This window comes from Drosophila kikkawai, chromosome 3R, assembly GCF_030179895.1.
Source record: "Drosophila kikkawai strain 14028-0561.14 chromosome 3R, DkikHiC1v2, whole genome shotgun sequence".
In the NCBI taxonomy this organism is placed as follows: domain Eukaryota; kingdom Metazoa; phylum Arthropoda; class Insecta; order Diptera; family Drosophilidae; genus Drosophila; species Drosophila kikkawai.
This window is the reverse complement of record NC_091731.1, coordinates 21,417,742-21,433,014: the sequence shown is the minus strand read 5'-3', so window position 1 is coordinate 21,433,014 and position 15,273 is coordinate 21,417,742. Positions and strand designations below refer to the sequence as shown.

The 15,273-nt window shown below is 36.4% G+C and overlaps 1 protein-coding gene across 5 annotated transcripts in view; it reads left to right on the top strand.

Annotated features, from left to right (window-relative positions):
• Positions 1-15,273, top strand: part of LOC108073483 (uncharacterized) — a 33,577-nt gene that overhangs the window by 6,035 nt on the left and 12,269 nt on the right. For 4 of the 5 annotated variants that reach the window (XR_011445225.1, XM_017165138.3, XM_017165139.2 and 1 more), the window contains exons 2-3: positions 1,920-2,556; positions 13,255-13,410. Coding sequence is in view for 3 of the 5 variants with exons in the window: in XM_017165138.3 (XP_017020627.1) it covers positions 13,393-13,410 (18 nt within the window). In the remaining 2 variants the exon portion in view is untranslated. The remainder of the gene's footprint in view (positions 1-1,919; positions 2,557-13,254; positions 13,411-15,273) is intronic. The other variant, XM_070286906.1, reaches the window with a different exon arrangement.

Sequence of the window (15,273 nt, the reverse complement as noted above, 5' to 3'; positions counted from 1 at the left end):
CATTCGTATTCGTATTCGCATTTGTATTTGTATTCGTATTCGTATTCGCATTCGGTTCTCTGAATGAGAAGCTGGATGTATTGGGCGGTGGGCGGTGGGCAGTGGGCGGCGGGCGGTGAAAGGACAATTCAAGGAGGCAAACGAAAAACATTTTACCAAGCTTTTGTTGTTGCTGCTGCCGCCTATGTTGTTTTTGCTACTGCCATTCGTAGGCTGTTTATTGCCCACCGTCGTTGGTGTTGCCGCTGTGCTGATGCTGTGTATCTATGTAGAATTTATCGATTTATTTTGACTTCTCTTTATGTGCTCCGCCTCCTCTCTAATACATACAAGCATAGGCGCACCGCTGGAAGGGCTACATATTTAGGGGTTGAGCCTTGTTTTGGATACAAACTTTAACACAAGATACATAAAATTAGATTAACTTTGTGGCTTAAAGTATTGATTTTATAAAAGAAATAAACCACAAATAATATGTCTTAAAAATAGTGTATAAATTGAGTGCTATTTTGCATAGTTTAAAAAAAGATCAATATCTTGTACCTGGCTTAGTTTTTTTCTTATATGTAAATCTGGCCTTGAAAAGAGTTTCAATTTTATTCCTATTTCATTTATAATTGATTCATCCCCTTTTGGTTAGCCTACTCTCTAAGCCACTGCCTCTTCTAACGTATTATTTAATACGGGCTGGGCGATAAGGCTCCAAAAACTCGGTTAGCTGGCAGCCCACTTTAGGGCGCTTCTGGGTTTTGGCCTTCCTCCCGTCGCTTACTCCCTTTCTGGTTGTTGTTTCTCGCTTTATTTTTTGCGCTTAATGCGCCAATTCTGAAGGGGTGGGAGGGGGATGTGAGCCAGCGGTAGATAGAAGGCAAGTCGGCGGCAGCAACGACCCAAAGTCAAATTGAGTAAAACGCATTGAAAACTTAAGTAATTTCCCAAGAACGGCCCACAGTTCTTAAAAGCTTTCTTCTTCTCTCTTTTCTTTTTTTTTTGTTCTAAAACGAGAAGCCCGAAGCAAGCGTTTCTTCCTTTTTTTTTTTATTATTTTTCTTTTATTTTTTCGTTTTGCTCCTTCGGTCTTGTTATTGCAGATGGCCAAAGTTGTTGGCCAAGTAACAAAAATGTGTTTTATATTGTAATAACGAAGAATGCACTGAAGTCGAAACACGACGGGCGAGGAGGAGGAGGAGGAGAAGAAGTGGAAGGCAGAAAAACAGAGAAAAACAGAAGAGCAAAGCACAAGCAAGAATTCATAAACTGTTTAATGAAGCAGAGCAATTACATAAAGCCAAAACCGAAGTGAACAAGTGCAGCAAAGAAATGCCGGAAAGCAATAATAAAGCCAATTAAATTCTGAGTAACTTTCGAAAGCCATAAGATATGTACATATTTTGTGGCAAGGGGAGTGAAAAGAAATATAAAGTGTTTGGCTTCTTTAAAACAATAAAATTTGAGTCCAAGAAACTTATTATACATGGTCATTGATTAATAGAGATATTTTCAGGATACATTTTGGATGTTTCTAAGTCTGAAAAATCACAAAAGATTTCATATTATAAGCCTGGAATTAAAGTCAGTAAAAAGTAATTTAGAAAAGCTATTAATACCATAAAAATATGTGCTTAATATATTTCATCTAAAAGGTTTATATAAATTCTTAATCTCCTGAGGAAATTAAATGGATAAAACACCAATTTACAAATTAAAATAAACCCTTGCTTAGTAATTGACTTTTTAGATATTTTATCTAAAATCAAATTGGAATACAAGCTACTCAAAAGCTAGCTCCAACAAATAGGGACCCCTGCTCCTTAAGTACTCGAAATAGCTATCTTTTTACCAATCTGATTTTATGGATAATCAGTTTCTTGGATTCTTCCCCCTTAACATTGACCTCGTTTTCCCCCCCCAAAAAACAGTAAGATGTTTAGATGTAATCGAAGAAAGCGTGTCAAGCCGTCCTCTTTACAAAAAATCAACCCTAAACTAATGTAAACCACGACTTTTAAAACTAAAAACGCCTCCAGAAGAAGAAGGGACAGAGAGACGACAAGTTGGTAGAATAGCAGCCAGAGCGAGGCGTGACCTGAGTATAAGTGTGCGTGTGTGTACATAAAGATGGAAAGCATGTGAAATCGAGGCGGAAAATGTCCGCCCGCTTGTCCCTGGCCCATCGTTTTGTGCGTTCGTGTGTGTGAAATACAACAGAGAAGTAACAAAAAAAATATAAGAAAAGCTAAAAGAAAAGCCAAATAAAACAACAACTACAATCAGCAAAAGAGAGAGAGAGAGAGGGAGAAAGAGCGGCGGTGGAATAGCGATTCAATGTCACAGATACCAGCGCCCGCAGGCAATGGCATATACGTGAACCCACACCACCAGCGCCTATGTATTATACCGCTCCTCACGTATGTAGAGAAAAAGCTATAGCCGCAGATTAGTGAGCCCGATTCAAGGAGCAACGGAGACGGATACGACTACGACGACGACAATCAACATTCATCATACGCACCGTGGGACGCGGCGTACAACGCAAATGCAGCCCCCGATCGATCGGTAAGCCGAAAAGCTAATAAAAACGCACGCACACATACACATTAACATATACAGGGAAAACTCTGCTGTTTCGTGACTCTGTCTCTGTACACACCTTGCTAAAGTTTTATTTGAAGTTTTTTGGTTTTTATTGAAATTTACTTATTTTTTTTATTAATACTAACCAAGACTAACCAATAACTAGGCTAAGTAAGGGTAGTCAATGCTTTGGTTTTTGTGTGAAAATAATAAACTTCTAAACATTGTCAAAAAGAAAGAAAGTAAGGATTTAAATAGAGACTTTCAGACTCATTTAGAAATGATAATTCATTCTTTATACTAAAACTACTATTTACTAAATTCCTCTGGCTTTATATGGTCACAGATTGTTCCTCACAAAGTTCTAAGGATTATTATTCTCTAACAAAAATAAAAAAAGAAAACCCTTTTGCTGCGCTTTATGTTGTGCTATGCGATGATGAACGTTATAACGATAATGTTTCATGATGACTACTCCCTCCCCCGTGTGATAAATGAACCAACTTAGTATTTATGGCTGGTGGTACTAACAAGCATCTAAAATATGTGCTGACACAAAAAGAGACTCACTCAAACACCCACACAAGGTTGCTGTGTGCCGAGTTTTTCTGTTTAATTCACGCGGCGGAAACGTGCTGCCAACAAAACAAAAATCGGTGTACCTTGCACTGTCAACAAAAACAAAAACATAACGAAAAAAAAACACTAACAATAACAACAACACAAGCATTAGCATCACCATTGACATCAACACCACCAACAATCAACAACAACAACCACACCACACCAATAATAACAACAAAAAATCTCAGTGCTCAAAGTTCAACGACGTTGGCATCGTCATTCCAACTCAACATGTTTGAAACCTAATGGAAATTTTCTATATTTTTCTGTGGCTAAATTTTGACCAGAATTCCATGGGAGTCCCATCCTCCTACTCCATGAACTGTTTTCCTGGAAAAACCTTTAAATTTTGGAAATTGGGTCGGCAAAGTTTTTTTTCTGGGGAATATTGAGCATATTTTTTGTGGTTGCATGGCCTGGCATTTTGCATATTGTTGATGCTGAGAATATTAATGTTGAAGTAAGGAAAATATATGATGATTTTATAGGGAAATTTCCCAATATTGTTTTTAAGAGAAAAATTAGTTAATTAAGCCTTGAAAATACAAGCTAAATTTCAACTATTCTGTGCATAAAATAAATAAAAAGTAAGCCCACACCCTCCTTAAATAAATATCCCTAAAAAGGCTTATATTAGATTTTTTTTTTTATAAAGCAGATATTTTCCTTTATTAACAAATTCCCATTGCTTTCCCCCATTCAATCCCCCACTCATTGATGTGAAAAAACCAATTATTTTTCACAACATCACACGAAATCTAGCTCGTTTCGTGATCTCCCTCACTCCTTCACCACTTTTGGTAGAGTTCTCTTTGCGGAGGCCCTAATGACGGCGATTCCTTCAGTGACCAACCAGCAGCCTGCCAGTCAAATTTATGACTAAAGCGAAATAATAGACAATTGACGTCACCGTAAAATAGGTATAGGAATTTCTTCCTTATTTATTATATTTTTATTTGGCTTTTACGTTGGATATCTTGTCTAGTATATCGAGGCATATGCGGTAATACTTTCCGCGTTGCGTCAAGGGAAACTCGGAAAAGCGGGAAAAGAAAGTGAACGATCTGCAATCCACACAGATGACTTATGGAGGCCGCTGCGTTGATCTATTGCTGATAAAGTGAAAGTCAAGTTATGTTAGAAATGTAATTATTCTTGTCTGAGACTGAGGCAAAAAAAAAAGAAGAATGAAAAACAAAACAAACAAAGAATCCGGCTAAAATTTTTGAAGAACATGCTAAATGTAGTCGCCGAAAGGGAAGCCAGGCGCCCGAGGAATGTCAATGGGCAGCGTCAGTGCTGCCAGAAAAGAATTTATTTTGAAAACGAGACTCGTTTTCCAGAAAGAAAATTAAGATGAAAATCGCTTAAGAAACTAAGGGAAATATGAAGGGGAATAGTAAAGAAAATAACTAAAGAAAGTAAGGGAGTAAAAGGAAATTATTAAGAAAATTCAATTAAATATATGTTAAATGGAAATAGTAAAGAATTTCCTTAAAGGATATTTGAATATTGATTTTAAAATTAGCTAGAGGAGTTAAAAAAAAGTAATAATTATCATAAAGTAAACTTAAAATGCAATAAATATCACAAAGTTTCCAAGAATATTTAAATTTTAGTTTAAATTGCTTAGAAAAAAATGTCAAAATCTCTCAGAAAATCTCAGAAAAAGACAACCTCACATCACTGTTGGGTGGCAGTGCCTTTTTGGAAAATATGTGTAGTGCGACTTTGGTTTGTTTTGCCTTCGCGTCTGGCGTCTCGACGGGCGATGGCCGTCGCGTCATTTATCTGTCAGCGTTTGCCTTTGCTTGATGAACTATTAATTTCTGGTTGCCGAGCCACGAATTTATTTTCGTCAACTGCGGCACGTGTGTCGCGAACATCATCTCGGATGCGGCAGCTGATATGCCCCTGTCGATGTGGATGTGTATAGGGATGGGTATGGTGCGGAGTGTTCATAAAAAATAATTTGAATAAATTCCTTGCACACACTTGCGAAATCCCTGCAGTAAAATGTATGTGGAAAAAAAATACGAAATTCGGAATTTGTTGAATATTTATCAGGCAGCAAAACATCCTACATACACTTTGTTGATTCGAAAATGTTGATGGCTTCATGGTGATGGTTTCTCCTCCTCTCTTAATGCAAAATGCATGACCCACCAACCGGTCTCGTGGTAATCCGATTTGCAGGACCCTAAATTTATGTTTCACATTTCAATGCAACCACAAATCCATTAATTATAATCTGATGCAAAATACATACATTTGGCGAAGCATCAAATGTGATTTTGTAATAGAATTGAAGGGTAAAATACCTCGAACGGAACGCAACAATACATTTCAATTCCATTACAGAGATGGAGTTTTGTTTGTGAAATGATAAACTGATGTGACTGATTTAATTACACTTTGTTGTGCCAGAAATTATCTAGCGAAAATTATGAATCAATAAATTATTTGTGGGACATATTTCAAAGGAAACTCAAGTGCAAAACTGATACTAAAATGCATTAGTTTGTTATTCATTTAATTGTTTTCCCCTTTTAAGTATCCTTTGCTGTTCATTGTTTATTATAATTTATAAAAGCAGTTTTAAAGTGAAGAAAACTGAGCTTTTGAGAATAGATATGTACCTACGGAAAACACTAAAAATGTCAAGAAAAATAAGGATATTAATTTATTGTATATGCTAATATACACATTTCTGGTTTGAAGTTGTTATTTTCAAATGCAATAATCAATTTAAAATAGATCAAAATCGCTTTTCATTCTCATCGTATATTAATCCCTTATTATACCATTCCGTAATCCTAAAAATTCCTTAGATTTTCAACCTGTTTTGGTACCTTGCAACTTTGTTGTGTGCAGAGCCAGAACTTAATTGGAAGACGTCTGGCAGCCGCAACACCAACATATCCGACAGGGAAGACAAAAGCCAGCAGCGGCTGTTGCTGGTTCTGTTTGTGATTCCGATTTGGATTCGGATTCAAATGCTACAGACAACGACAGGTGGTCGCTGATATACTGGGAATGGGAATGGGAATGGGGTTCGGACGGGGAAGGGGACTGTGGCGATAAAGCGCAGCGGCTGAAGTAGCAAAAGTGGCGACGGCCTACACGGCGTATGAGGGATGAGATGATCGCACAGGTTTCGCTTTATTCTCGCGCGCGAATACCGCCATACGTAATTCGTATGGGAGCGAGAGGTAGTATGTCCATTAGCTGATTTAATGAAATCGTAAATCAAATGAGCGGATTGCTAAAAATATACATATATCTCTGGCGCGTATTTTATGTTTTTTGAAGTGGAACTTATGCCACAGCAATGAGCAACCACAGCGCAGGGAGGCAGCCGCCGAACAATAGATGAAACGTGGACGATTGTGCCAAAGTACAAGCCTTTTTGAGGCAAGAATGCACAGCGGGAAAATGTTTATGGGAAAGATTTTAATTGGAAATTATTTTAAAATATATTTAAATTTATGAAAAATAAAAGTTTTTGCCTAGAAAAATTAAAACAAGTATTTTGAAGATAGGTTAAATTGATTTTAGGTGACTTACAAGGGTTCTCTTTTAAATTTTGTCTATTAATATTAAAAAATTTCTTAATCCTTTCAAAATTTCTGCAGGTTTCAGCTTCCCCATTTACATTTAGAATTTAAAAACAAGACACATTCAAATTAACCTGAAACTTACAATGTTATTAACAATGCAATTATCTTCTATTTGCTATAAGAATAAGTGGGATTTTTTCAACAGTGTATTTATAGCACGAGTGTGTACTGGTTGCTTCTAATGATGAGCACATGTAATGCGTCGTATTGCAAAACTTGGCGTTTTATTTCGACATTTCTCGCCGTGAATAATGCATACGATTCCGTGGTCGCCCCTTTCGGATTGGTCTGCTTGGGCTGGGTTTTCATTTTGGGCTTTTTGGTGTTGCTTTCTGCCAAAAAGTGCAGCATTGTCGCCGCCGTTCTGGCCATTCTGGCCGTCTTGGCCGTCCGTCTCTCACTAGGCGTGTCCGTTGTGGCCAAGATTTCGCTTGGCTGGCCGGCGTCACAGTTTTCGCGTCTGCGTCCGCGTCTGCAATGGCACTTTCCCATGGATGCCAATGAGTGTGCGCGTCTTTATTTAATTAACATATTTTATATATATATATATACATATGTTTTTGTATGCAGCCAGCCCAGGGGCGTTGTGATTTATGCCTGGCGTTTTGTGCACTTTATGCTGCCGGCGATTGTCATCTCTAAGTAGCTGAGGATCCCTTATACCATTCCTAGCCCGATCCCTCCCCTGCAGCCATATTAATCGCGTGCATTAGTCAACTGCGCCTGTCTCTCATTGTGCTTGGCACTGGCCGTGTGACTAATTTGATTACACTCACCAAGAATTTGAAAATATTTGAAATTTGACTTTATTCTGAGGCATTTTATTTGTATTGTACTACTAGCTGTCCGCCCGAGAAGAGTCGGTTTTTCTTTTTCTGCATTAAATTAATGCTCACTTACTGTGCCAGCCAACTATTGTTATTTTTATAGCAAATCAAAAGCATTCGGCGAGTGGCGACGACTGTGTGTATCTCTTGGATGCTATCGCCAGTATCCGTGAACATTCCTCAAACGATATGTCATCAAAATGTGATTAATTTTAATGCCTTCAACTCGGTACTTAATATATTTTGAGAACTAATATTAGTAGTGTTTGTTAAATATTTTTATATGTGAAAGAATGGTCATGGGAAGTCGGAAAAGAGTTGGCAAGTATCCTGAAGAGTTTCTAGGAAGTTTAAAGAGTTTAATTTATATGCCTTATTTATTTTTAGATTTTATTAAATTACAAATTAATAAAATTTAACAGTTTAACTGGCGCTGTTACTTATAAATATTATACTTGTAATGCCAGAATATTAAATAAATAAATCCAATATGTCTAAAAACGTTGCCCTTTTGTATATGTAAACTTTTTTAAGATTTAACTGGCTCTTAAATTTATTAAAATTTACTTTTGTAAGCTATCTGGATATATAAAAACATGTACAAAAAATCATCAAGGTATTGCTAAATATCCTTTAGTTAAGCTTTAAAGTTTTAGCTTAAGGTTTATTTTCCATTGATTCTTGTTAAATAAACCCCTAAAGTGCCATGGAATTAAGGCAATAAAATCAAGTAAAAATAACAAAATCACTTATAATTTATTTCTAACAAATATAAAATAATAACATTAATTTATACTCTTCAACATCCAATGATTACCAAATCAATATAAGCCAGGAAAAACATTTCCCTTGCTTTGAAATTTAGTCAGAAAAGTTACCGAAATTAAAAGTTTCCATTGGAAGCCATAAAACCGCTCCTCATACACACAACACTCACTCTATACGGACTGTTAACCCAATTCACGGAGCGGAGTACAAAAGAAAATGCAACTCTCAAAAGCCATTTAAGCATAATGTGCAATAAAAATTATAAATAAAGCCGCGGCGACGAAGGGTGGTGGGTGGTGGGTGGTAGGCGCCCCAAGACACTCCACGAGGAATGGGCCTCGAATGTTTATGGGTGGCGCGTTCTCATTAGGCAAAGTGTTCGATAATTAAATAGAAATGTAAATCAAGGCATCAGCTGCCTGCCTCTCTCTCTCTCTCTCTGTCGCACGTGTGGCAATTAGCGGGAGATCGGCGCACAGCTGTTTAATTGGCACTAAAGCAAAGATTGAAGTACTCACAAACATATACTTATATATATAGAGAGGGGTGTTTCTATATACATACATATATATATATATATGGGGTTGTCCCCCGATGCTCACGATGTTTATTGAGCGGCAAATCAAACGGCCAGAAATGGGCTTTTACGCAAACAAACAACAACAACATTAAATAAAGTATACATCTTTATTCGCGGATATATATGCGGTATATTCGCCATATAAACATATAGATTCATATTGATGCGGATGTGCGATAACAAAGTAGTTTATGTTTATTTTCGGTGTGCGCGAATGATTTTAATTGGATTTTGATATGAAGTATCCAAAAGCAGGCCACAATCTCCACGAAATCCATTCGCATCCATCGCATCCTCCTCACCTTGGCAGAGGCCTGCCGCTTTCAATCTGTCTTTAACATTTTACACACGATTATTTTTAGTCTGTGGTCTAACATTGAAAATGAAAATGTTTATAAGTATGTTTGCCGCCGTCTAATTCTGCGCATAGTTATTAATATTATTTTTATGAGAATTTCTTGTTTGGATGTTGATGCCGATGACACGGCCAGCGGGGCGTATGCGCTATAAGTGCTGCGCGTGCTCTTCGCTTTTTATTGAGGGGAGGAGTGCGAGCAGCGGTGGTTGTGTGAAAACATAAAAACAAGCCACTTAAAAAAATAGACAAATTGCTATTCCATCGTCGACTACAACCAAATTGTATTATTAAAATATTAAGAGGGCGAAGAGGAGTTCTAGAGAAACATGAAAAGGAAAACATGGGAAAATAAAGATACAATTTGCAAATATAAACATTGAGGTAGCTTTTAAAAATTCAAATTATTCAGAAAATAATATACCAACAATAAAATGAAAATAATATACAGGCTTCTTAGACCTTCATTAATTTGATGTTCAAGGAGCCTGAACACATACGGTAAACCGTTTAAAAAATAAACAAATAAAAATAGCACAATCTGTGATAAACACTGAGTTAAATATTTAATAGGTTTTATCAAGGAATTTCTAGCTAATAATTAGCTGTTTATAAAGGGTAATTGAATGTTTCCTTTAGTGTTGATTTTACATTTAAATCGTATTAAATACATAAATTTATTTACACATATTATAATAATTCCCTTTCGAAACACTATTATGGGTTAGTCATGGAATTCTTGGGCCACCATTGTTGTTTTTCGTACCCTGTTTATTGTGGTTTCTTTTTATCACCGATTCTGCCATGGTATTGGTATCGCGCCTTGGCTTTCTTCATTAGTGTGTTTTAGTGGGCGCCTTGCCAACGATTTTCCGAAACAAATTGTCGTCGCGCTCGACAACATTCCGCACGCTTACGGCTCACACAGACACACACACAAGGGAAGAGTGAGTGCTTCGAGCGGAGCGAATGCGACCCACTGTGACACAGTGGGCCAGTAGTGTTCGTGCTCCACTGTGCACTGGCAGCAGCAATGTGCAGTCTGCAACTTGCAACACATTACTCTTACATATTCTTAATTAAAATCCAACAAGCGCTCGCTCGAAATACAGATACCCAGATACTTTGACTTGGCCATCACATTTGCCAGCCACACCGAAAAAAATCAATTTCAAGTAGATGCTTATTGTGGAAATTGCCATAATTGAAATTGTATTTAATTTAAATTGGAAAAATGAGAGAAGTCTGTGGAAAATATTGTTTTAAAATTGATACAAATTATAACTTGTGAAAGAGATATATTTCAATACTTGTTTAGACTATCTTTTGCTTTGGGGAAATATAAAAATATATATTTTTTCCAGAAAAGAATTCTAGAACTGCAAGTTACAACATAATTTTGATACTTTACTTACAAATGTAAATGTAATTCAAAGACCTATTCTGTTTTTTTAAATTCAGTCAAATTCTAAATACTACTTAAGAAAGTTGTAAATAAATTCCCTTTTTAAGTAGGTTAATATTTTTGTCTCTGTACAAATTGTTTAGGAACTGCAAGGCAAGCTGCCTTGTGAATATCCAAAAAGCCAGAACAAAGACCAAATTCAAATGCAGATGCAGTTGCAGTTGCAAAAGGCATCTGATGCATTTGGCAGCTCTTTAGCCTGTTGCGTTTTGAGTACAATATTTTTGTCCGTCCTAGGGTCTCTCCATCATGTCTCGCACTGTACGTGCGTTGAAGCAGCGTCTGATGTCCAACAACATGTGTAAGGTGCACCGTTTCGCCTTCGTCAGCCCCTTCGACACCCAGATATTTACACAAGGGAAAAAATTGAATAAAGAAATTAATTAAAAAACTTTTGATACCTTAAGAATTAGAATTAAATGAGTAAAATAAAAATAATACGCTGTATTGATTTAAGTACTACAAAATTAATTCATGTAGAATATAGTTTATATCTTAGAAACCTCAATCAACTTTACATTTTTTTCTTGGTGTAAATGTCTAGTTGCCGAAAAGTTCCCTTGGCCAACTGCGCCTTTTGACGACGCTCGTGTGTCGCTGTCTCTGTTTCTGATTCTGATTTCGCAATCGTTTCAAAATGCTCTATTTATTGCCACGATTGTACAGATTTCTTCAGATATTTGGACACAGAAGTGGAGCCTTGCCCTTTAAGGTTATTTTGGCTTATAAATAAATAAAATGTGATGATTATGAGGTGAATTAAGACGTCTGATTTAAATCTTCTGAAGCTATTTTATAAATGAAATACTCATGAGTAAATATAAATACTTAAGCTTATTTTAAAATCCAAAAGATAGTACTATTAATTGACCAGAAATCGATATAAAGAAAGAGTATTCACACGGGTCACACAACGCCCAATAAATATTTGTCATCTTTGCCAATCTTTTTGCACGGCTTTTTCTGGCATTTGTGGCGCATGTTTTGCCAAGCGTTACCGAAACGGGTGGGACGTAAGACAAACATGAATTAAATTAAAAATAAAACTATAGAAAATTGTAATTAAATAACTAAAAACAAAAATAAGCATTGCCCGCTGACAGACAAACACTATTGTGTACCAAAATAAAACCGCATGAGACAGCACAGAGACACTGACAACGGCAGCAACGATGGCATCGACATCGACATCGAAAAACGACATAAGAAAATGCAGGAAAATGGAAAGGAGACGGCATCGATAGAGGGAAATTCGCCAGAAATGCAAAAACCAGCGAGTGCATAGAATAATTGAAATTTTCAATGCTGCAACTTGAAACAGCGAAGCAAAACGAATCGATGAAAAAATATTGTATCTCAAAAAAGATGCACAGAGAAAAATTGTAAAAGATATAGCTAATATCTATTTTATTCTGTGAATACTCGGGGCAAAGTTTCTTTTTAATGATTATTGTGATATTTGTATTGAAAGGCTGTCATAATAATTTGTCTATTAAGAAGAGAGTTCCTTAAATAAATTTAATAGGAAAACAATAAGTTATGGCTTTTTTTTTCCTGACAAATAAATGATTTTTAAAGATACAAATTTAACTCTTAATAAAATCCTTTTACATGCATATATTAATATAAAAACTAATCGTAATTTTCAAGTGTATTTGGTTTTATTTTTAGCTCTATACTTAAAATTGTAAGCTTTGGGGAATTTAAAATTATGATATTACATTTTAAATTCAACAAAGTTTATTACAATGCTTTAGCTAATAAATATTACTAATATTTAATGGTATATTTGAAAACCCATATGCTAACCCAAAAATTTCATAAATATTTATTAATTTTACTATGGAAACTAAAGCCGAAAACTAGCTCAACTCATTTGTTTCCTCTGTACGACTTTCGCCTAAGGATTAACTAGAAACCCCCTAGTAAAAAAAATCTTGAAAAATTATTCAATGCCATATCTTTTGCCCGCTAATTTCGCCGACAAGCTAATCCCCTGTGACCGTTCAGAGCCGGCCAGCAAGTCTGTCGGTGGGTCAGTCAATCAGCCAGTCAATCAGTCAGTCAGTCAGTCATCACATCGCTCAGCCAACAAACTCAGACTAACCGCCATTTTCGTCCACCGTCCACCGCCCTAGTCCTCCATTTTTCGAGAAGTTTTCCCAACCACAGCGTGTTTTCCATACTTTTCTTTGCATCGTGCGTGTGTGTGTGTGTCGCCTTTTCGTATTGAGCATGTGTTTGATTTCTTGATTTCACTATGTTTTATGCGCACATTTTTATGCATAAATTTTTGTATTTGTTTTGATTTTTTTATTTTTCGTTTTGATTTTCTACATTTTTTTATTCCACAAAAGTAAAAGCGAAACCATAGAAAAATACGAATGAGAAAAGCAGCTACGAATTCGAATATGTTCAATCATACCAAAAACTTTTTTCAGATTTTTGATTTTGTATCCCCATCATCACCACCACCACTACCACCACAACTACTACAACAACAACAATAAGTACAAGCACCAACAACAACAACATCATCAACAACAACAAGAACATCGTCGACGGCGTCAATTGCGACGATGGCTGCCATAAATACGGTAAGTACGCGACATCGACATAAAAAAAAAACCAAACCAAAAGCAACAAAATCTACAATAAAAAATAAAAACAACAAAAAAAGTAAATTAACGCCAGCAGAAATAACAATTACGGGGCGGGAAAGAAAAGCAAACATCGAGTGTACGCAATCAATCATAAGGAAGAATAATTTATGGCCCATGACGATATATATATTTAAATATTTATAAGTAAAGCAATTTGCATATCTGACATATCCAAACAATCTTTTATATCCGCATCCCTCGATTATTTTTATAATGTTGCAAGAGAAACCGTTTTTAGGAAAGAGAAATGCCTAATAGTTGTGGTGGGACGATTTTTTTAAAGGATTTTATTATTAAAACGGAAAATAATAATTCATTACTACCAAGGACATTTTTTGTTCTTTTATATTGTTGGAATAGTTAATATTTTAATGGTTTTAAATCGTTCAATTTTCCTGTCTACATTAATATTATTTTTTTAATAACAAAAATAGTTACGAGATATAAAATAAGGCCTTCAAATACATAGTTTACCACAAAAGATGTGTCAAAAGTAAGCCATAACAATAAAGTTCCGCGAACTGTTAAATTAAACTATTTCTGGCTGTGACACTTTCCCCATTTTTTTCCAACGATAATTGCCACACTTGCTACGCAGACAATAATGTCGATGTCGTAAAACGTTTTAAACCAAATTTGTTTTAAATAAATATATCTTGAGCTTGTGATATTACGCATACGGCGTGTTGTACGCCAGCTGATACCCGTGCGAAGGCCTTTGAAGGCTGGCCAATCATAAACAAAATTAAAAATTGAGGAACACACAGGCAGGCAGAATGATGAATCTGCCGCTAAAGATGATGACGAGCCCTTGTGTTCCAAACATGTGTTTCGACTCATTTTACTAATAAGCAAGAATGGGAAATAGAAAAGCCCGATGACAAATTGCCGCCCAGCGCATATTCAATTTTACGCTGACATCATCTCGATGTCGGGATTTTTCATTAACATATATCGGAGCCTTGCCTTGGCTGTGCCAAATTCAAATTGCCGGAGTCTGGCTGCTGCAGTGGAAATATGATTTTGGCAGCACCCAACTTTTCCTGCAGCCCTCCACCTCCTCCCCCTTATGGCTCCACGCTCGCTGCTCGCTCACTCATTCATTCATTCTTTCTCGCCAGCCTTTGGCTTGTTTTTTGTTAGAGTGACATTGACATTTGATTGACACGTGAATCACGCCGTAAAAACACAACCACACGACCCTACACCCCTACACCCCAGAGGGAGTTCAGGTAGCCCTGAAGTAGGGACCGTGTCGTAACAGGATACGAGTACGTCTCGTCCCCGCAGTTTTGTTCACACTTTTCCTTCAAGAGATATGACAGCTCCACCTCCTCATTCTTGCCGGCAAACGGCGGGGCTCATAAATCTTTGGGGTTGCGCAAGAGAGCAACAACATATAATTACTTGATACCTGAATTGATTTAGCGTGAACATAATTTATGAAACCATTTGATTATGCGATAGCTGGGCCGTCCTTCAGTTTCGATAAGGAAACGATTGCAACAGACTTAAGTACTGTTTGCTTGAGGGTGTAAAGTTGAAATACGTTATGACACCTGGATTTATTTGATTGTATCTCAAGACAAGGTTAAACTTTGTTTTCAGAAAGGTAGGAAAGGCTCTGGAAAGTTGGAAAATTAAAGGACTTTAAACAAGTTGACTTTGGCTCAAGTTTGTAAAGATAACAAGGGAATGTTGCGAAGTTTGTTTTGCTTTAGTTCAATGGCTTCAGATGAATTATAAATTATAGATAGTTTGTGTTTCAAAGCCTGTGATTTTTTTGTCAGAAAATAA